This window comes from Jaculus jaculus, chromosome 22 (assembly GCF_020740685.1).
Source record: "Jaculus jaculus isolate mJacJac1 chromosome 22, mJacJac1.mat.Y.cur, whole genome shotgun sequence".
In the NCBI taxonomy this organism is placed as follows: domain Eukaryota; kingdom Metazoa; phylum Chordata; class Mammalia; order Rodentia; family Dipodidae; genus Jaculus; species Jaculus jaculus.
The window spans coordinates 1,455,231-1,477,916 of NC_059123.1; the positions used below are offsets into that span (position 1 = coordinate 1,455,231).

The 22,686-nt window shown below is 42.1% G+C and overlaps 1 protein-coding gene across 3 annotated transcripts in view; it reads left to right on the forward strand.

The window, feature by feature from the left end:
* Window positions 1-293: 293 nt before the first annotated feature.
* Ergic2 (ERGIC and golgi 2) overlaps window positions 294-22,686 on the forward strand; it is a 30,744-nt gene continuing 8,351 nt past the window's right edge. The window contains exons 1-10 of one of the 3 annotated variants that reach the window (XM_045139506.1): window positions 294-399; window positions 4,723-4,865; window positions 6,924-7,032; window positions 9,265-9,311; window positions 10,429-10,499; window positions 13,727-13,767; window positions 16,827-16,928; window positions 17,661-17,756; window positions 19,908-19,963; window positions 21,373-21,471. In XM_045139506.1, coding sequence (XP_044995441.1) covers window positions 4,760-4,865; window positions 6,924-7,032; window positions 9,265-9,311; window positions 10,429-10,499; window positions 13,727-13,767; window positions 16,827-16,928; window positions 17,661-17,756; window positions 19,908-19,963; window positions 21,373-21,471 — 727 coding nt within the window. In that variant the 5' untranslated portion in view covers window positions 294-399; window positions 4,723-4,759. Of the gene's footprint in view, window positions 400-797; window positions 823-1,412; window positions 1,655-4,722; window positions 4,866-6,923; window positions 7,033-9,264; window positions 9,312-10,428; window positions 10,500-13,726; window positions 13,768-16,826; window positions 16,929-17,660; window positions 17,757-19,907; window positions 19,964-21,372; window positions 21,472-22,686 lie in introns of those variants that run through there. The other 2 variants (XM_045139507.1, XM_045139505.1) reach the window with 2 other exon arrangements.

Consider the following 22,686-nt stretch of genomic DNA (forward strand, 5'->3'; position numbering starts at 1 on the left):
GCGAGTCTTCCCATCCGTTCCCCTTGACCTCCCCCGACCATGAGTTCAGGAGGATAACTTTTCCCTTCCGGGAGGCGCTGCCCTCAGGGGAGAGTGGGCCTGGTGTTACACGCAAAACAAACCCCAGCCTCATTTCCGCCCGACCACGCCCCTTTCACCCTGACCACGCCTCTGATTCGCTGAGCCCCGCGTAAGAGGGCAGGAGATCTCGCGAGACCTTCACGCAGGCCTCTTCTCTGACGTTCTCAGCTGTGAGCTACGTCGCTTTTCTTCTCGCGATATCTCTTTCTTTTCTTTTCTTTTCTTTCTTTTTTTTTTTTTTTCCTTTTGCGTACATGGGGCCCCTTGGCTACCCGGGCTTCTGCGAATCATGGCGGTCGGCTGGGACCGTGGCTCCAGGTAAGACGACCTGAACGCCGCCGGCCGCTGTAGCCGGGACGATGGGGCGTGGGCGCGGAGGATGTGGCCCCGAGCCCGGCCCGGCCCGGCTCGGCTCGGCTCGGCTGGGCGTCCGGGTCGCTGCTGGGGGCGGCGGGTCGCGGTCCCAGGACCGGGCTTCCGGCGGCGGACCCGGCGCGCTCGGCCTCGGCCTCGGCCTCGGCCTCGGCCCTCGGCCCTCCGCGGGCGGCGCGGCGGGCGCGGGGGCTCGCTGGCGGAGCCGTGTGCTGGCCGATGGCACTCACCCGTGCGAACGCCGCCGGGCGGGCTTTCAGAAGCAGTAAACACAAGACAAGACGTTGGAGTAGCGTTCATTTATCACTCTGAAGGCGAACCTCGAGATTTCGGGCCGCGAGCCCGCTGCTTTGAACTCCCGCCATGCAGGTATATGGCAGAGAAAAAGTTGCCTTTTCTTGTTCGCGGAAGGCCTGCATCCCTGCTTGGATGATCGAGCCCTGTAAATTAACGTGGTTATCCAAGTTTTCTTAGCAGAAAGAGAAACTCCCATGTATGGAGGGCTGGGAGGAGGAGAAACTTTTCTTTTTCTCTTTGATCCTAAACTTCAGTATGCAACTGAGTATTGTACTTTTTTTTTTTTGTAAGTTTCAGTTTTAAATATCTGAAGCAGTCAGTGAAAATATAGACTGGAGAAGATACTTTTAAAATTAGTTTCTTTCTGACACCTAAGATTGTTTAAATACTTAAGTGCGTGTGTGGTATGTATGTCCTTAAACAGGAGTATGTAAGAATAAAATAGACAAGGGTTGGGTTTGAAGAGGGACATGTTTTTAATTATACTGATTAAGGATACCCAAAAACAAAAAACCTTTGTTGCCTTCTATAATTTTACAAGGCAAAGAATAATTTTGACTTGGAAAGGAAATAATTTCAATAAATAACAGGTTGTTAAATTGAATAAAGTTACTTAAAATATTTCCTATACTGTCTTTTTTTTTTTTTTTGTAGTTGGAGATAGGGCGTTTCAACAGAATAGTAGAGATTTCTGGCAGGCAGTGATCTCACTGGAACCGAAGAACTGTTAAGCTTACATGATGCCGAGGACTTGCTGTGAATGAATGTCATGGCACCATGAGTTCAAAGGCTGTCAGTGGAATGAGAGGCAAAACTGAACGGTCCTGCTGCTGAAGTCAGTGAGAAAATTACAGATACATTCGGTGTGAATGGATGATGGCAGCCAGGCCTGAAGTAAGAATTGGTACGCTGGAGTTGGGAGCAGGGACTTGACAACGTGCTGCTGCTTGCGACCAAGTCCTAGCTGAGCCGCCCTGGGAAAGTCACGGGACTTTTCATTTGTGAAGAGAAAACCCGCTCCCTAGGAGAATAAACACGTTATTACATAAAGTTCTTTGAATAGTGCATATCGTGAAGCTTGAGTTAGTTCTACGTGGTCTCTATTAAGGGAAGAAATAGGAGGACACAAGCCTGCTTTACCCTCTAGTCTCAGAAATAAAATAAGTATTGGAAAGGAAATAGCACCAAGAAAGTCAGATTTTCTAAAGAGCAGGTCGATTGTTTTCAGAAGAAAGCCACTGGACAGCTTGTTCAGGTCAGAATGGTGACTGCAGAGTGGTAATGGAGATGCAGTGGAGTTCCTGGAAGTAGGTTAGTGAGCTCCCAGCAATGCCATAGGAAGAACATCGAGAGTGATGAGGTGCTGTATTGTAGAATGGCAGTCATAGAAAGCAGCTTTGGAGGAAACAGACTGAGTGTTAGCTAAGTGAGATGTGCTCTCTTGGGCTGTCGGGAGGACAGACACATAGGCTGTATTTGTTGTTTGTGAAAAGCTGCTTGCCATGATTATATGCTGGCAGATTATTTAAAATAAAGCATGTATAAAGCTTGTTAAGAAAATGTACCAGAGGTTTATACATAGAATCCAGGATTCTTTGCTCAACAGTCCTATGCCAGCTATGTGGCGGCCACTGTGCTGGGTGGGTGCCGGCGATGCCTCAGCACACAAAACAGATCCTGTGTTGTGCTGTGTTGACTTACCTAAGTGTGGTTGTGTTGCTGAGGGCGTTTTCCTACCTTCTCCCCATAAGTACTTGAGTGCCTGCTCTGCCAGGTACTGGAGATGCAAAGGTCAGGTTAGATATGGTTCCTGTCCTAACAGTCCAGTGCAGAAAACAGAAGGTGACACCGGTCATTAGGAGTAGTGTGCTCAAGGTACAGCGATCTAGGAGCACAGCACACAGATTGTGAGGCTTGCAGAGGAGTTCTTTTCCCTCAGAGGCGAGAAGAAGTGGAGCTTGAAGAGAAGTGGAGTCAGATGAGCCGGGGAGGCATAGAGACTATTTCTGGCAGAGAGAACAGGGTCTTTGAAGAACTGAAAGGGTTTCAATGTGACTGGAACTTCTGCTGCCAGATGTTGGGTTTGGAGGGCTTTGTAACATGTTAGGATAGTCTGAACTCTACATGAAACGGGAAATTACTTAAAGGAATTGAAATATTACATAATCTGATGTGTGACCTGGGTGAATTAAAGGGTTGAAGATCCAGGGCTGAGGCAGTGCGGTGATACTGTAGCATCTGAGATGAAGGTCCTAGGCACGGAGGGACTTCTCAGAAAGAACAAGTGGGAGAGAAATTCGGAAGGTTCAGTCTACAGATGTTTCTGGAATGTCAGGCTGCCTGTGTGAGGTTAGGCAGTAGATGGCAAAGTGCAGGGGATCAGTATGTAGTGCTTTGATGGGGACTCTGCTTTGATTGTCTTTAGGGTGTATGGATGGAGATGTACTAGAAGGCCAGGAGGTAGAATGTATTTGCAGAGGGGCTGGGGCTGGTGATAGGGAGCTGGGAGGAGTCAGCAAATGTTGTAATGTGGAAGCTGAAGGAGGAATCACTTGGAACACATGATTGGCAAGTGGGAGAAGTGCCTGGTGCAGATCAGGGAGGTGGGTCTGAAGTGAGCCAGAGAGGGCCTCAGAGGTGGCATGAAGACCAGTCATGTGGTGCAGGTAGAGTGCAGTTTTGGAACGATTTCAAACTTTGCTGGTTGAGCATCTAATCTGAAAATCCAAAATGCTCCAAATTGGAAACTCCAGCATCATGCCCACACTCACAATTTGGGATTTTTTTAGTATATTGGCTTTTTTGATGGGCTTTGATTTTCGGATTGGGGGGCCAACTCACTTAAGTCAAGGAAGAGACTGTTTCAAGAAGCAAAAGATAATACAGTGTATTTCTCTCTGGAGAAATTAGACAAGGATTAAGGTGTGCCCTTGGACTTGGTACCAAGAGTGTTGTAAATGGCCTTGGCAGCCAGTTTGGCTGGGAGATGAGAGTGGGGTACGGGAGAGGTTAGACTAGATGGCTGCAGGTGTACAGACATGGAGTTGGGCTGGGGAGGGTTTCATTTTGTCTTCAAGATTAGGGGTATAACATGTTAAAACCTAATCAGAAGGAATGAGTAGAGATTGAATGACTGAAGAGGGGTCAGTCTTGACTTACCTACCACTAAGCAGGTGTGTAAGTAATTCTTTTGACTTTCTCAGAGAAAAACAAAATTGGGGACATGACATGCCCTAAAAAGATGCAGCAGTTTGGCTTACATGTGGGAGTGCGGCTTTGTAACTGATGATAGATGAGAAACAAAACATAACATATGGGTCCATTCAGAAAGCATGGAGTTAGCCAGGGAAGTTACTGGATGCTTTTAGTGGCAAATCAAGCCAGCTTATTAATGCCTTCAGTTTCACTCTGTGGTAGTTGCTCAGTGAGTTAGTGCTGTCCCTTCTTTTGCATGATATTTATGGCTTCTATCACTTTTTTTGTAATTTTTTTTTAAATGAGAGAATTAGCACACCAGGGCCCCCAGCCACTGAAATTGAACTCCAGACACATACCTTGTGTGCTTGCGTTACCTTGTGCGTTGCTTCCTGTGGGACCTGGAGAGTTGAACCTGGGTTCGCAAGCAAGTGCTTTAACTGTAAGCCATCTCTCCAGCCCACCTCTTGTTTTTGTGACCTGTTTCCCTATGAATATCCTTTCTGTGGTCTTTTCCTTCCTTTATATATTAATCATACCCATATTCTTACAGTCACTTGTACAGTCATTGGATTTATTCTTCTGTTATGAGATTTTATTAACATATCCTTGATTTATGAGAATTCTCTATGATAGCTCCTGTAGTATGACTGACAGGCCGGTGCAGTTGGTCTTGCCTGTCATAGCTGTACATCATGGTCCGCCAACCCTGGATTGGAAATCAGAAAAAAATGTGATAAACGTCATTCTCTTACTATTAACTTATCTGTTCCTTAGCATGACTATATGAAGGAAGAGGAAGGTTTACCTGAAGATGAGGCGACTGAATCGGAAAAAAACCTTAAATTTGGTGAAAGAGTTGGATGCTTTTCCCAAGGTTCCTGACAGCTATGTAGAGACGTCAGCCAGTGGGGGCACAGGTGAGTGGAGCGCACGCTCCCTGGAAGTGATGTGGGGACAGTGCGTGTATATGTGGCCATGGGAGAGACCTCGGCAGTGAGTGGTGCACTCCGCAGCAGCCAGCCCGCGCCTCCTGGGTCTCGAGCAGCAGGTCTTGGGATGTTAGCAAGCAGCGCAGCTGACTGCGCTGATGCTCATAGTTGTGTTTAATTACATGAATGAGTTTTCGATAAGAGGGAGGGGCCCTGTGTAGTGACACTGTCTTGCTTAGTACTTAGTCTGTGCAGACATCATAAGAAATCCTTACATCTCACAGTGTGGTAAGAGCCAGCGCTTCTTCAGATCCAGCCTTTAGACTGGGTTTAGATCCACCTGGCCCCTTGCTCTAAGAGTTCCTCAGATCTGCACCTTAATTTGCCTTCTTCCAAGATTGGGAAACTGATTCTGGGAATGTTGCTGGCCTGACACGCCTGGGTGTGAGCTCCGGCACCGTGTCAACTGGGAACAGTGGTGCACACCTGCAAGCCCAGCTCTTGGGAAGGGAGGCAGAATATTTTAAGGTCATCCTTGGTATACTGAGGTTGAAGCCAACCTGGGCTACATGAGACTCTCTCAAAAAGGAAAGGGGAAGGGAAGGGGAAAAATAATAAAATGCTTGCTGTTTCTAACCTGTATGGTTACCTTTTGAAAGAAAACGTGTAAACTCTTGTTGGACAGCCCATTGTACCTGCCTTGTCATGGCATATGACTTCCTCCTCTGTCTTGGCATCTGCTCAGTACATGAAGCAGTACACTTCAGAGGCTGAAATGTGAAGAGAGGTTTAGGGACTTAGAGATGTTACTTGAATATCTGATGCCCGTTCTTGTGACTGCTCAGTGACTACTTTCTGCTTCTGCTCGATTACGAGCATAGTGCATTTCTTAATAACAAGGGGATATTTTTTCCCCCAACTTTGTTATTTTTATTTATTTAAAAAAAAATTTTATTAGCATTTTCCATGATTATAAAAAAATCCCTTGTTAATTCCCTCCCTCCCACACTTTCCCCTTTGAAATTCCATTCTCCATCATATTACCTCCCCATCACAATCATTGTACTTACATATATACAATATCAACCTATTAAGTACCCTCCTCCCTTCCTTTCTCTTCCCTTTATGTCTCCTTTTTAACTTACTGGCCTCTGCTACTAAGTATTTTCATTCTCACACAGAAGCCCAATCATCTGTAGCTAGGATCCACATATGAGAGAGAACATGTGGCACTTGGCTTTCTGGGCCTGGGTTACCTCACTTAGTATAATCCTTTCCAGATCCATCCATTTTTCTGCAAATTTCATAACTTCATTTTTCTTTACCGCTGAGTAGAACTCCATTGTATAAATGTGCCACATCTTCATTATCCATTCATCAGTTGAGGCTGGTTCCATTTCCCAGCTATTATGAATTGAGCAGCAATAAACATGATTAGGCACGTACTTCTAAGGAGATGAGAGGATTCGCAAGGGGATATTTTTAAATGGGCACTGCTGGTGCCTTCTTACTACTTTTTCCCTACTTTGCAAGCCTCGGGTTGTCTGGTCCGTGTTCCCCACAGGACTGAGTTACAGGTGTGTGCCACACTCCGCTCTTGACATGGGTTCTGGAGTAGTCTAGGGCCCCTCAGATCTTCATGTTTGTGCAAGAAACACACTTAACTGCAGGGCCAGCTCTCTACCTCCCCCACACACACTGTGCTTTTTTTTTTTTTTCATTTGTCATGTCCGTGTCACTGGTATGTGGAAAAAATTTTAAAAATTGTCCTTTATAAAATTTTGACTAATCTGTATAGTGGAAGATACCCTTATACATGAAGATATGTGGTTCTTTCTCTATAGCAAATGTTTGTGTTGCTTAAAGTTCCAGTTTGAGATGTTTAAAACAAATCTGGAGTTGGCACCTTAAGAGAATTCATGCATAAGATATATTCAATAGTAATCATATTAGTCAAGTTTTTGTTAATTTTAATCTCACTTAAAATAGCTGTTTAATATTTTTAATAGTTTTTAATTCTGTTTTTCTCTTTGTTGGACTTCTCAGTTTCTCTAATAGCATTTACCACTATGGCTGTATTAACAATAATGGAGTTCTCAGTGTATCAGGATACGTGGATGAAATACGAATATGAAGTAGACAAGGATTTTTCTAGGTAAATTTTTCTTCCTGAAATATTTTTAGGTCATGTTCTTTAAAAAGTAACCTCTTCTAAAAATGTTAATTGTTTTTGGTTTGTGTTAGTTTATGAAGAAATAGTGCTGAAAAAAATCATTAATTACATGCCTTAAGGGAAACATTTTAGAATCATTTAAAAAATGGTAAAATGCTAGAACAGGTGTTTTGATTTAATATACATATGTCTGAAATCAGTAGAACATAAGTTGTTCCTTAGTGGAGATGTGCTGTCAGTTGTTTGAAATTGCTTACTTTTTAAAAAAAATTTTTTTTTGTTCATTTTTATTTATTTATTTGAGAGCAACAGAGAGAGAAAGAGGCAGAGAGAAAGAGAGAATGGGCGTGCCAGGGCCTCCAGCCACTGCAAACGAACTCCAGATGCGTGTGCCCCCTTGTGCATCTGGCTAACATGGGTCCTGGAGAATCGAGCCTCGAACCGGGGTCCTCAGGCTTCACAGGCAAGCCATCTCTCCAGCCCAAATTGCTTACTTTTTGTACTTTGAAATAGCTTACTGACCTATGTGAGCTGGAAAATAAATGGAGATAAGTTATATGCACTTAAAAACTGATTTCTATAAATTATATCTAAGCTAAACTTGCCTTTTTTATAAATACGTCACTTGTAGACCTGTGCAGACGAGGAACTTTAGTTAGAAGACAGCACACTTCACACTTGTCCCTGCTTTGCTTGCTTGATCCCAGTGGATCTCAGGCGACAGGCCTATAATACTAAGACCACTCTAGACAGAGTCCTCTGCTTGAATCCAGGTTCTGCCGTGGACTATCTACACAACTGTAGGGTAGTTCCGTCTCTTTCTGTGCACTCAGACTTCCCAGTCAGTAGGAGGGAAGTAGTAACCATAGGACATTCTCCTGGGGCTCATGACTGAATTAAACCACTTTTGGGCCAGTCATGCAGCTGGCTTTTTTTTGGCCCTCAGTTTCTTCAGCCCGTGAATATGATATAGTCTTCAGCTTTCGAAGCATTGCTTGTTCTTTCGTTTTACTTGGCATCAGTAAAACGTTTTACGTTTCCAGATTCAGTCTTTGGTGCTCACCATGTGACTGGGAGCCTCTCTCTGTTGCCATCTCTGCCTCTATCAATCCTGGAGCCTAAACTCCAGGGCATTTTGAGTTTAATTTGACTTCTAGACAATTTAAAGACTATGAAACTAAAAATGTATGTTTCCCATTGAAATTAGATGAAAAATTAACAGAGTGCAAAAAGTCTTGGTAGAAATCACAGAACTGAATTTCATTATTCCTATCCTGCCTTTTATATGGTTAATTTGGTGTTTGAAAATTAATGTATATGAGCCAGACATTTGAGAACCAAGCATTGATTCTTATTAAAAAGCACTGCAAAACTTGGTGTATCAGGCTATCTGTTTTCCTTATGGCTGGGTAGCAGTTCTCGATTCCAGGATTCCAGCTGGGTTTCTAGTAGGCCGTTCATTTCACTAGTGGTGTGCTTCCGTGCACGCGAACAGTCTGCTTGAAAACCTGAGTAAAGAAAGTCGTATTGCGATGCTTGTCAGTGCGTGACTTTTTTTAAATTGTAGTCTGTGTGTCTATGTGTGTTGTATGAATGTGTGTGCACGTGTGGAAGCCAGAGGGAGATGTTGGATGTGCTCCGTCACTCTTGTGCCTTACTTTGCTGAGACAGAATCTCTCTCAACCTGATGGCTGGACTAGCTGGTCAGGGGCCCCTGGCACCCCTCGTCACGACCCTCAGTTCTGGGGTTACAGGCCTGCACAGGAAGTGCTTCTACCTGCTGAGCCCTGTTCCCAACCCAGTGTGTTTTATTCATGATTCCCAGTTTTTCAGTTTGCAGTTCTGTGCCGTGCTCCCGACCCTGTATGCGGTTTTACTCATGATTCCCGATTCGTTTTTCACAGTCTGTGTCATAAGGGAATGTTCCATTCAGAATTCAAATAGACCAAGGCTAGACTCGTTTTCCTGAGTTGCTCAGAATTATTGACTGTAGATTGAACAAATGGGATACTGAGTTAAGAACAGGAGAATCAGAAAGGTTTTTGGAATGATCACAAAATAGAACTTTTGAAAAGCCTTTGTTCTAATCAGAAATGCAACCCAAGCCCTAATTGGCATACTTTATTCTGTTAGGATCTGCATTTCATAGGTTAGTTTACATCTCTTGTGTTTACTGATTGACCGGTACTGATGGTATTTCTTTTTCTCTTTCAGTAAATTGAGAATCAACATAGATATTACTGTTGCCATGAGGTGTCAGTGTAAGTATGTCTTCAGCCTGGCCCGTCAATAAACCTCCAAACTGTTGGTTGTATTTTACCTTTGTTATTGTAATGGTATTTAATAATGTACATGATTTCACCTCAATTTAAATGCACTGAGTTTCTCCTCTTAAGGAGTTAACTTAATTTTTACAGAATCTAACTAAAAGAGAGTGGGATGCAAATCCCCTCCGAGTTGAAGTTAGGTACTCTTTCCTACTTGGAGTACTGGGCTTCCTACTCACATTTCACAAGCATTGTGCTGTTGGCATTCAGTTCCTCCACACTTACTCTGCATTGTAAAATACAAGTCCAGTCATATTTTACGTGAATAATGCCCCTTCTCCCCCTACAGTAGTTTCGCTGAATTATATTGGGAGAAACAGAAAAGTGCCAACATATCCGATAGGTAATCCTTGAATCAATATTACTACCAAAAATGGTGATAGTTTTTGTATGGAAATTGTCACTGTTTGAAAAGTAGAGGCCAGGAACTCCTTAGATCAGCCAGTGGTTTTTATTGTGAAATAGCTTTACCCACTTAATGAGATTAGTGTCGGGGAGATCTCCTCACAGAACAGCTAAGTCTCTTGTCACTTTCCAGTATTTCCTTGTTAGCGATTTCATGAGATAAGGAAATACTTTGCATATGAAGTTGTATATAAAATACTGAATATGCCCCTTCTTTGAATGTGAGTGCCATTACATTTTAACCTTTTCAGAATAAAGTTTCCTATTTATTTTTAAAGTGTCAGTAGATTTGCCTAAACGATTTCTACAGTTCTTAAAAATGATTCCTAGAATTCAGGCAGTGTTTAGCCCTCTTAGTATTTGCAGGCAATTTCATTCTCAAAAGCTGTTGAATTCAACTGACTTTATACTCTTTACCATGAGATTTTGTGTCATCTCTTTTTCAGAGCAAGAAGTAGACAAGGCATTTTAAATTTTGGATGTTATCTACCAAAACTACATAATGCTATTGTTGTAACTTTAAGCAGGTAGAAAAGTGCTACTACATGTGTTGTGAGTTTTCTGTTGGTAATATTAATTTGTTTTATAACAGTTAATAGTTTTGGTCTGGGTGTATTTTGTAAAACCTCTGTTTGTTTTAATGCAGATGTGGGAGCCGATGTGTTGGACTTAGCAGAAACAATGGTTGCCTCTGCAGATGGTCTAGTTTATGAACCAGTGAGTTCAGTTCATACGACTTTTGAAATATGTTCTTTGTGGATGTTTGCTCTGAAGTAATTTTGATGTTTGCTCTTGGTTTTGTCTCTATTAGTTTTGTGTACGTATGGCTTGTTTGTGTTTATGTGTGTGCAGGTGCATGTGGAGGCCAGAGGTTGATGACACGTGTCTTCTTCAGTTGCTCTCCACCTTACTTTTTACGAGTCAGTCTTTTACTGACCTGGAATTCGCTGATCTGTTAGACTAGCTGGTCAGCAGCCCCAAGGATTCTCCTGTCTGCACCTCTTCAGTGCTGGGATCATGTGTGTATGCTTCCTTCCGTGTTTAGCTTTGACACGTGCTAGGGATCCGAACTCAGGTCTTCATACTGTGCAACAAGTGCTTTACCAACTGAACATTTCCCAGACCCCTGAGTTACACTTGTATAATTTTTTTCTCAATTCAAAAGGAATCCATATTCTTTGTTTAAAAAAAAAAAGGGGGGGGGGAGAAAGAAAGAAAGAAAGAAAGAAAGAAAGAAAGAAAGAAAGAAAGAACAGGGAGAGTTGGGGAGAAAGGTTTTATGTAATATCTAAACCTCTAATACGTGATTTTAATCATCTGATTTTATATTCTGGGTTAATGCTTGCTATTAGTTTCCCTTTTCTTTTTTTAGGTGCCATGGTAATAGAAGTTTCTACTTTTTCTGTAATTACTTACTAAGCCTAAATTTATTAAAATACTTGAGTTTCTGATCATAATCAAGAATGAAGCAGTATCTTGGTGGAGGGAATTTTTGCAAGTATTTCACCTTTTTCTTTCTACCTCCTAAAGCTTATGAAATGCTGATATTTTCTTACTAGCTTCAAAGTGAAAATTTGCATAATTGACTTACTAGGCATCATTATTACAGATGTAGGTATCCTAATCAGAAGTAGCCCTAAATAAACTTTTGAGAAAAAGCATGGGGCCCCGTCTGCTTTGCATTGCCAGCTGCCAGTTGGCAGTGTGGTACTTAAATCTACATGTGTATTCTCCTTTTGCCATCATTGGCCTCTCTGAGTTCTTGAAGGACAGTTGTATAATGATGACTAAAGATGGAGAAATACCTAAGTGACTGAGAACATGGGGGTTGTGACAAGAAAAAGGAAGCCTTGGGCTAATTTGGATTACTGATGAACGAACTTTAGTTTGCAGTAAGAAAATGCATGGATACCTTGAATAAGCACACTCTCATTGCTTTTGAGTCACTGGGACAAAATACTTGGCTGCGATAACACAGAGGAACTGTTTGCTTTGGATCACAGTCTCAGAGGGCTTAGTCCTTGTCGCCTGGTCCTGTACACTTGGCAGAGAGCATCACTGTGGCCAGAGTGCGGGCGAGGGGCTTCCTTACCTCATTGTGAACAAGCAGCAGGAGAGACAGGAAGTCGCTTGGGGCACAGGGGCACAATACCCCCATGCACCCACCTGCAGTTACCTCCCTCCAGCTATGCCCTGCCTCCTAAAGCTCCCAAGCAGCACCACCAACGGGAGCCTGGATTTTTACAACATGGGCCAGAGAACAGCCAGAATTCATATCAAGCCATAAAGTGCTTTAAAAGGGAAATTTCAGTAGAAAAGTAACTCATTGTCACCCTCATCCTGTCTTCCTGACTTCTGTTTTTCCACTGATAAACTGATTTGTATAGTAATTTTCATAGAAAGTCAGGTTCCTTTTAAAAATTCAGACACCAGGGATGGCGAGATGGATTAGCATTTAAGGCACTTGCCTGCAAAGCCTAAGGACCCATGTTCAACTCTCCAGCTCCCACATAAGCCAGATGCTCAAAGGTGAGGCGGATGCAAGGTTGCACATGCCCACTAGGTGGTGCAAGCATCTGGAGTTTAATTTCGGTGCTTGAGGCCCTGGCTCGCCAATTCTCTGTCTAAAATAAAAATAATTAAATAAAATGAATTCAGACACCACATTCCAGTCCATTATAGAATCATTACCAGGCTTTATTCTATTTAATGAGGGCTGGAGAGATGGCTTAATGGTTAAAGGTACTTGCTTTCAAAACCTGTCAGCTTGGATTCTATTCCCCAGTACCCATGTAAACCAGATACACAAAGTGGCACATGCATTTGGAGTTCATTTGCAATTGCAAAGAGGCCTTGGGGTGCCCATATTCACACTCTGTCTCTTGATCTCTAGCGCGTGTGTGTACTTGCTTTGTCTCTGTTTCTCTCTCTTTCTCTTTCAAATATTAAAAAAAATGATCAGAGCCGGGCGTGGTGGCACACGCCTTTAATCCCAGCACTCGGGAGGCAGAGGTAGGAGGATCGCCGTGAGTTCAAGGCCACCCTGAGACTACAGAGTTTATTCCAGGTCAGCCTGGACCACAGTGAGACCCTACCTCAAAAAAAGCCAAAAAAAAAAAAAAGATCAGAGTGTGGGGAGATGTTCATTCAGTAAAGTGCTTGTCTTGTAGGCATGAGGATTTGAATCTGCACAGAACCCATGTAAAAAACAAAAAAACAAGCCAGGTGTGTAGTGGCCTGAGCTTGTAATCCCAGTGCTGAAGAGGCAGAGACAGCTGCATCTGTGGGCTCCCTGGCCAGTCAGCCTAGCCTTCATAAGTTGATTGCCGGTAAAAGTCTTTGTCTCAAAAAAGGTGGACAGTGCCTGAGGAATGACACCCAAGGCTGTCCTCTATATGGATGTGCAGCTGCGTACATGTGAGCACACCCTGACAGGCCTATTGTCTTATTTTCTGTCATTTACAGTTTTTATCAGCATTTTGAGGAAGGACCGTTGAGGTTTATTTTCTAGCACATGCATGTGTTTTGTGTTTTGAGACTGCTTCCCAGCAAGTGGAAGGGCTGTGGGTGCCAGAATTTTGTACTGAAGCTCTGTCCTTGTATTTTTCCTTCAGTAATTATGAGTTTCAGGATAGTAACATTTAAGACTTTAAATCCTAAAATATCATTTTATGCTTCTGACACATTGCCAGTTTGCATCTATTTGTGCAAATGTATATGCCAGGAAAATAGTTATGGTTAGTAAAATTTCTCTATGCTATTTTTGAATAAACCATGACATTAAATGAACTTAGGATTTGATTTATAGATTAAATATCAGCCATGAATATTTGTTTTTAGTCACACTAAAAATTTGTGTTTCATGTTCAAAGAAAGCTTTTAAATTGTGATGTATAAAAGCCCAGGGTTTGACAGTGACAGTGGTATGTTTCCTTGTGTTTCAGGCAGTGTTTGACCTTTCACCACAGCAGAAAGAATGGCAGAGGTAACACATGAGCACAATATTGTCACCATTACCTGTTACATCATGTCTGTTGTACACTGTTAATAGATTCCACTGTTTCTATGGTTGAAATACTAGCAAAATTTTATCTATAATCATAATCACATCTTAGGAAAGTCATGCATAGTCCTTCTGGTAGTATATTTTGAGCCAAATAAATTTCAGCTCTTATTTAAAAGTAACTGTTAAAACATTAAAAAAATTTTTTTTGTTATTTTTATTTATTTATTTGAGAGCAACAGACAGACAGAGAAAGAGGCAGATAGAGAGAGAGAATGGGCACGCCAGGGCCTCCAGCCATTGCAAACGAATTCCAGACGTGTGCGCCCCTTGTGCATCTGGCTAACGTGGGTCCTGGGGAGTTGAGCCTCGAACTGGGGTCCTTAGGCTTCATAGGCAAGCGCTTAACTGCTAAGCCATTTCTCCAGCCCATGTTTAAACATTTTTTTTTTTTTAACTAATATGAGTGGTGGGAGATAGATATCAGTGGCTAAAGTGCTTGCTCCACAAGCCTGCTGACCAGAATTTGGGTCTCAGCACCCTGCTAAAGCTGAACACAAATTGGTGCCAGTGCTTCGTCCTGGGGGAGGCTGAGTCAGAACAATCCTGAAGCTCTCAGGCCAGCTAGCCTTTCTTCCTGGAAAAAGAATTAAAATTAAGTTACAACAACAACAAAGCAGCAAGAAAGATCTTGCCTCACAAACAAGTTGGAAGGAGTGGACCAACACCCAGAGGTTTTGACCTCCACGTCATGGTACACATATGTCATACACACTGGCACAAAAATGGAAGGATGTAATATTTGAGCATTGTTCAAAGTTGAAGCCAGGTGTGGTGGTGCACGCTTTTAACCCCAGCACTTGGGAGATGAGTAGGAGGACTGCTGTGAGTTCGAGGCCACCCTGAGACTACACTGTGGCTTCCAGGTCAGCCTGGGCTGGAGTGAGACCCTGCCTTGGAAGTAAATAAAATCGAGCTTGGAGTCAAGGTGTGGTGGTATACATGGGCTGTAGTCCTGCACCTGGGAGGCGGAAGTGGTAGAATCCTAAGTTCAGGTTAAATAAGGTGACCCTGTCTCCAAAACAAGTGTCTTCCTCATTCTGCTAGTCAAGTTTCTTGTGTAGCTTTCTAGAAATTTTCTGCCCTTACTTAAATTTCTTGCATTTATAAGTATACATCACTTTTTGCTAATATAATTAGGATCATTCCATGCATTTCTTAAACAACTTGGTATTTTTTCTGCCATCAATAAAAGTGGGACTCTGGGCTGGAGAAATGGCTTAGTGGTTGAGGCGCTTGCCTACAGAGCCCAAGGAGCCAGGATTGATTCCCCAGGACCCATGTAAGCCAGATGCACAAGGGGGCACATGCATCTGGAGTTCATTTGCAGTGGCTGGAGGCCCTGGTGTGCCCATTCTCTTTTTCCCTCTCAAATTAAAAAAAAAAAAGATATTTTTTAAAAGTTGGACTCTGGAAATAACAAGACACATAAAAGATGTGCAACTTTGAGTTTATGCTGCTTGGTTCATAGGACTTTGTCTTTAGATGCATAGCTGTGAAGGTGAGGTCCCTCTCGAAGCTTAATTATCATTTTTTCTTCTCAGTGTTAATCTGTTTTAGCTTTTGAGTGGCCTGGAGATATCCAAGGTCTGTCACTTCCTGAATAGCACCCACGTCAGAACATTCCACTCCTCTGGCATTTTCTGACAGATTTGTCTTTCTCTCAGCTGCGCTCTGCCTTCTTAAAATATTTATTATCCCACTTAATCTCTTTTTAATGGAAAACTTCAAACTCAGACATAGCCTTTTTTGGATTTCTATTTCTAGATTTAAGGCTCATTCCAAACTAAGTTTATAGTGCATGACTTGTTACTTTAACAAACAAGCCTGTTTTCCGGACAGATTTCCATAAATATTTTACTCATTTGCATTTCTGCCAAGGATTTATTTGTTATTACAGTGAGGTGTGGTATATTATCAGATTTATATTTACATTTTTAAGTTCCTATGTTTATCTTTTCCCCTGTTCTGTATATCTGTATATTTGCGTGTGCATATGTGCATCTCTATTCATACACACCTGTTTATGTTTTAGAGTTGGGTTAAGCTCACAGCCAAGGTGATTTGAGAGCACAGAGTTCCCATGTACCCTTCTCCTTGTCAGTAGTGTGCACCAGTGCACACTTGTCATAGTCGTGAGCCGGCAGGCACACCCGTGCTAGGAGCCCACGATGGGCTTTGGAGCTCCCTCGCTGCTGTTTTCTTGTAGTGATGTGTGTCCACTGTTACAGTACCACCAAGAGAAGTTCACTGCCCTCAAGCGCTGGGTTCCACCCATTCCTGCTCCCTCTCCCCTGGGTACCACTGTTACAATTGCTGAGTCTGGGCTTTAGTACATATGACTTGGGATGTTAGTTAATAACACAGTTAATGAAGATAAAACCCAAGCATTGTTTCTCAGATACTCTTTCCTTTTGTTCTCCTATGCCCCATGTGTTGATTCTGTTTTAAAGGCTAGGAGAAGAATGTGTCTTCTTTAGAATGGTCTTATTATTGAGCAGGTTTCGTTTTCTTGGGAAAGATGACACTAGTTCATTTTGACTGAGAATGTCACCTAGTTTGTGGTGAGAATTAAGGACTTGTCTTGTGGGCTTATAGCCAGTAGTATACCACTTTGAGTCCTTTAAGCCTGTCTAGAGCTGTATTCAGCTTGCTTTCATATGTTCAACACTGCAGTGGCGACACGAAGTAGACATGTTGTAATTATGTGTGCATACTTGTTAGACGAACTTGGGAGTCCAGTAGCTCCTCCTTGGTGTGTCTGACTTCCTGTCCCTCACCCACCAGATGGGACAGGTTCTAAAGCCAGAAAACCATTCGATAAACTTCAGTTTGGGTTGTTTTTCAGGGTGGGGTTTCACTGTAGCCCAGGCTGACCTGGAACTCACAGTGTAGTTTCAGGGTAGCCTCGTTACGTATGGGAAGTTTTTGCTTGCTTCATTTTGTTCCTGGTTCTCAAGTGCTGTTTGTGTCATGTTTAGGATGCTGCAGCTGATTCAGAGTAGGCTCCAAGAAGAGCATTCACTTCAAGATGTGATCTTCAAAAGTGCTTTTAAGAGCGCATCAACAGCACTTCCCCCGAGGTGCGTGCAGCTTGGCTTATGTGTTGGCTTAGCTTTTGTATCCTTCCTTGAAGAGGTCCCCTTCAGTTTGCACGGTGAGGGTGTCCTTTGCTCTTAAATTTATACCTTGTAGGCTTGGGTTGGAGTTGTAACAGGTATGTTACTGTTTTGAATTTAGTTGACTTTTTACTTCTGTATATGTGGAAGATGTCCGTGCAAAATCATACACGTTTTGGTTAGGAATTTCTTTTATCCCCTCTTGACTCTTGTAGGTTATAATAGATAACGTGAAATGTTGACATGAAAGTGATATTTTAAACCTAGAGATAGGCAGAGATTTTACATGCTTAGGTTGAAAATGTGCTTGTCTGCACTTAGATGGCACACCGTCTTCTGACGTCAGCCTCGCTCCTCTCCACTACAGTGCCAGAAGACGCAGAAAGACGTGCTCGGATTCCGTCTGTTGTTTTGATCTTTCCTAAGTCATTGCACTTAGTCCTTGGGTAGGCGTGAAAAGCCATAAAAACTTCTACTCAATGTAAATAGAGTAGCTACATCATAGCTTTCATTTCTGCTTTTTTATAGATGCACTATTTATATAACTATAAAGTTCAGTTTTCTAATTTTGACATTTAAGACATGAACTAAACCTTTTCCTTTAGGGACCTTCTTTCTCTGTGTGCAGTTTGTGTACAACAAAGTGGCATCTACGTGGAAGGTGCTGTGTGTAATCTTGCCTGCCTTGTCTTACAGGGAAGATGACCTGTCTCAGTCCCCGGATGCGTGCCGAATCCACGGTCATCTCTATGTCAATAAAGTAGCAGGGAATTTTCACATAACTGTGGGCAAGTATGTTCTTTTCACTTTCTGAAGATACTTGAGACACGGTTGGAGCTTGGTTAAAAGCATATTCTCTCGTAGCCTAGGCAAGTACAGGAAGACAGACTAAAATGTCTCCCCTGTTCACTTCCTTGAGACAGTCAGGGCCTCGGTCTCAGGATAGATGACTGACTGCTTCAAAAGAAACGAGGGGCGCCATTGCCGCGTTCTGTGTATTAAAGTGACTCCTAGGGCAGTGTGAGTGACAACTTGGAGTGGCCGCAGCGCTCTTCTGCTGTCGTGCTGCGAGGGTGTTGTTTTGATTAGCCTTTTGTAGTCCTGATCAAGACAGACATTGCCTGCTTCTCTAAAAATATTTTGCTAGGGCTGGAGAGATGGCTTAGCGGTTAAGCGCTTGCCTGTGAAGCCTAAGGACCCCGGTTCAAGGCTCAGTTCCCCAGGTCCCACGTTAGCCAGATGCACAAGGGGGAGCACGCGTCTGGAGTTTGTTTGCAGTGGCTGGAAGCCCTGGTGCGCCCATTCCCTCTCTCTCCCTCTATCTGTCTTTCTCTCTATGTCTGTCGCTCTCAAATAAATAAATAAAAATGAACAAAAATATTTTGCTATTCCTAGATACTGGTAGTGTTTAGAATAAAGCTAAACTAGCAGGAGTTAAAGAATAGCAGATTCACACTGTCATGAGCAACATTCAGCACAAAAACTGTCTCACAGGGAAACCAATCAGAAGATCCCTTCCCTCCCTCCATAAAGATCAAAGGTGTTAAACCGATTAGGTTTTCACTATCAATTGTCCATTTGTTATTAACTGACAGTAATTACACTTGCTGTCATGGGATTAAATATTGTCATCTTTGTGAATTTGCATTTAAAAAAAATAAAAGCTGATAATACGAACTTGGCTAGCTCCATAGCAGTTGGATGGCGGTGGTGGTGAAGTTGCAGGTTTTGTTTTTGTTTGCTTTGCTTCATTTGTTGTTTCTGAGCTTAGTGCCAAGGTGGAAATTTTTTTTTTTTTAAACTATAGACAGGATTTAAAAAAAAATTTTTTTTTTATTTATTTGAGAGCGACAGATACAGAGAGAAAGACAGATAGAGGGAGAGAGAGAGAATGGGCGCGCCAGGGCTTCCAGCATCTGCAAACGAACTCCAGACGCGTGCGCCCCCTTGTGCATCTGGCTAACGTGGGACCTGAGGATCCGAGCCTGGAACTGAGGTCCTTAGGCTTCACAGGCAAGCGCTTTCACAGGCAAGCGCTTAACCGCTAAGCCATCTCTCCAGCCCAAGGTGGAAATTTTTATGAATAAGAAAATACCATCAGTTGCTATCAGTGAAGACTGAGTGGCTTTGGAAATTAATTTTTACGCCTGTTCACTAGTGTTCTTAATGAACTAACACTGCAGAGCAGAGCAGGGTTTCATGTGAGATTCCCCTTGCGGTGAAGTCACTTCTGCTGTGCTGTTAAGTGGTTCTGAGTGGCTTCATTTGCTTCTTAGGTTTTGGCTGCTTATGGTGTTGAAAGTTAAGATGGAAATCAAGCACCATTCTCATGTGTGGGCATGTTTTATCTCAAACTCTGTTTCTAAGTATTTTCATACCTTGATGCAAGTCCAAAGGAAATTGTACTTACCAAAATCCATTTGTGTGGTTGAGAAGATTTCACCTAAAGTTGGAGACTATTAATTGGTACAATAATGACCTGTTGAAAACAAACAGGAGGAGAAAACTATGTTCTAGAAGTATCTTCCAACCAGGAATTTGTATTACCAGGTGTGAAATTCTATGGTTTCATAATCACTAGCAGACTTATTTGGGATCAGCTTTGAAAACAGGAACACTTACCTCTGAGCCCCCAATAAGCAGTGTAGTTTCCATATAGTTCTTGTATTATAGAAAATAGTACTCACATACTAGGATTTTGAGTTTCATCAGTAAGTTTTCTTAACAATATTCTTCTCAGATCTTTCCCTGGTACTCTTGATTTGGGATCTTGGCCCTCAAAGTCTGAGTCACTTTACTCAGAAAACAGGTTATCACACGGCGAAGGTAACAAGTAGGCCAGATGTGTTCTTGTGTTGTCTGTAATGTGAACAGCTATGTAGCAGGAAAGATGTCTCTCATGTTGATGGCTGTATTTAAACATGATGGTTGTCTCTCTCCCAGGGCAATCCCACATCCTCGTGGTCACGCGCATCTGGCAGCCCTCGTCAACCATGACTGTGAGCATTTCTCCTATTTTCTTCCAGTGTAGATGTCTTTGGGAAAAGGTTATTTCTGTGCATTTCCCATTTGTTTGTTTTAGTGCACCCACAAGATAGGGCTACTAGGTGTGATGGTGCGAGCATGTAATCCCAGCACTTGGGAGCCTGAAGCAGGAGGATTGCCACATTTTGAAGCTCATCTGCACTATAGAATGAATTCCAGGCCAGTACATAGCCAGTTGTCATCTCAAAAAACAACAAAGAAAAAAAAAAGGCAGGAAAATAAAGTAAGCTGTCAAAAACTGTTATAGACCCAAAGGAGAAAGCAATATTAAATTTGTCTTAGGTGATTCTGTTTATTTAGGCCAGGGTGGTGAAGAAACCTGGGTGTGCCCTGTGTTATTTTGCATGCCTCTGATTTCTGTAGATGATGAGTGTCTTTGTCTAAAGTTCATTTCACATTGTAAATCTAAATACAGACATTTTCACACACACACGCACACACACACCTATAATTGTTATAAGATCTTTTTTCTTTTTCCAGTCTCATGGTAGCCCAGGCTATATAACCTTGGGTGACCTTAAGCTCCTGATCCTTTTGCCTGCATCTTCAAGTGCTGGGATTATAAACATGTCCTACCACTGCCATGCAAGACTTTTAAACTTTACTGTTTAAGAGCAAAATAAATTCTGCAAAAATCAGTTTGTTCATGGCAGTGTGTTAGCCTGTTATTGATCCATTATTGGCCATAGGAATGTCGTCCTAGTGCTTCAGCCTGTTCCTGTGTGATGCTTACAATGAGGAAGTTGTATACTTAGGATATCTTGTAAATGTAATGTTGTAGGAGTTAATTTGTACAGAATTACAAGATTTAAGATAGTACTTTAGGTCGGGCATGGTGTGGTGCACACCTTTAATCCCAGCACTCGGGAGCCATAGGTAGGAGAACCTCTGCCACCCTGAGACTACATAGTGAATTCCAGGTCAGCATAGGTTAAAGCGAAACCCTGTCTCAAAAAACTAAAATACAGGGGCTGGAGAGATGGCTTAGCCTCTAAGGTGTTTGCCTGCAAAGCCAAAGGACCTTGGTTCAATTCCCCAGGGCCCATGTAAGCCAGATGCACAAGGTGGCAAATGCGTCTGGAGTTGGTTTGCAGTGGCTGAAGGCCCTGGTGTGCCCATTTCCCTCCCCCCATGTGTCTTTCTCCCTGTCTCAAATAAATAAATAATAAAATATATTTTTTAAAAAAATGATAGTATTTTATCTTGTACATGTTTTTTCTCAACATGTTGATTTAGTGATACATAATTACACTTGCAGATTTTAGATAATTTAGAGGATAAGAATATAAACCAGTCTTCAGTATGTGGTTTTGAGAAGTATTATAATGGCTATACTTAGCCGGTTTTGTTTTTTACCTCTTAGCTTACAACTTTTCTCACAGAATAGATCACTTGTCTTTTGGAGAACTTGTTCCAGGAATTATCAATCCTTTGGATGGAACTGAAAAAATTGCTGTAGATCGTAAGTAATTATTAACTACTCTTCATATTTTCATGTAGGGAATTGCTGTTATACCTATAAGTACATTTTACATAATCCTAGCACATATGTAAAAATAATTTTAAGTGGCTGATTCATGTGTGTGGAGAAAATTTATCTAGATATGAATGAAATTTCAATGTAAGTCATAGAACAGAATAAAGTCAGGGCTGGAGAGATGGCTCAGCAGTTAAGGCTGAGTTAAGGCTTTCTTGTCAAGCTGAACCACCTAGGTTCAGTTACCTAGTACCTATGTGAAGCCAAATACACAAAGTGGCACATTCATTTGTGGCAGTTGGGGGCCCTGACCACCCATCCTTTCTTACTTTCTCTCCCCTTGTGAATAAATGAAAAAAAAAATTTTTTTAAGAGAGAAATTAAAGTCAAGTAAGACAGAATTCAACCAGTCTAACGTGAAAGGTAAATGTTTTAATAGGGTATTACTTACCTTTTTCATTCATCAAAGAAGAAATGAGAACAAAAGAAAGTTTCAACATTATGAGAAATTCTCTTGTTATAGGTTCAAAGCTCTAAAAATTTATCTTTTGAGACAAACTCCCTGGAGTTACCCCATAGTGACTTAGTTGTGAATATAGTCACACATCGCATATGGTTGCAAAGATATTGTTGGGTGTGTGTGTATCTGTGTCGGGGGAGGTGTCTTTTGATAGGTGCGCATGCATAGAGGTCAGAGGACAACTGTGGGTGTCGCATAGAGGTCAGAGGACAACTGTAGGTGTCGTATAGAGGTCAGAGGGCAACTGTGGGTGTTGGCCCCTGCCTTCCTCTTTGTTTGAGGCAGCCTCTCTTGTTTACCGCTCTGTTTGCCAGGTTAGCTGACTCTCAAGTTCTGGGGATTCTCCTTTCTCCACCTCCTATCTTGTCATAGGAGTACTTGAGTTTGTTTTCTGTTTAGAGTGTCTGTTGATGATAGTGGGGAAACCACTAAGATTGTGTTGCAGTTTATTTCTAGTTTAATGTCTAGTAAATTTTGTTTTAGAAAATTTGGTGCACCTGTGTTTGGTGCATATGTTCACAATTGCAGTATTCTATTGTTAAATTGTTCCCTTGGTGAGTCTAAGTGCCTTTATTTTATTTCTTTTTTTTTATTACTTGGTTTAAAGTGTATTTTGTCAGGCATTAATATTTTATAACTTCACATTGTTGGATGAACCTCCAGCTCAGACACAGTTTATG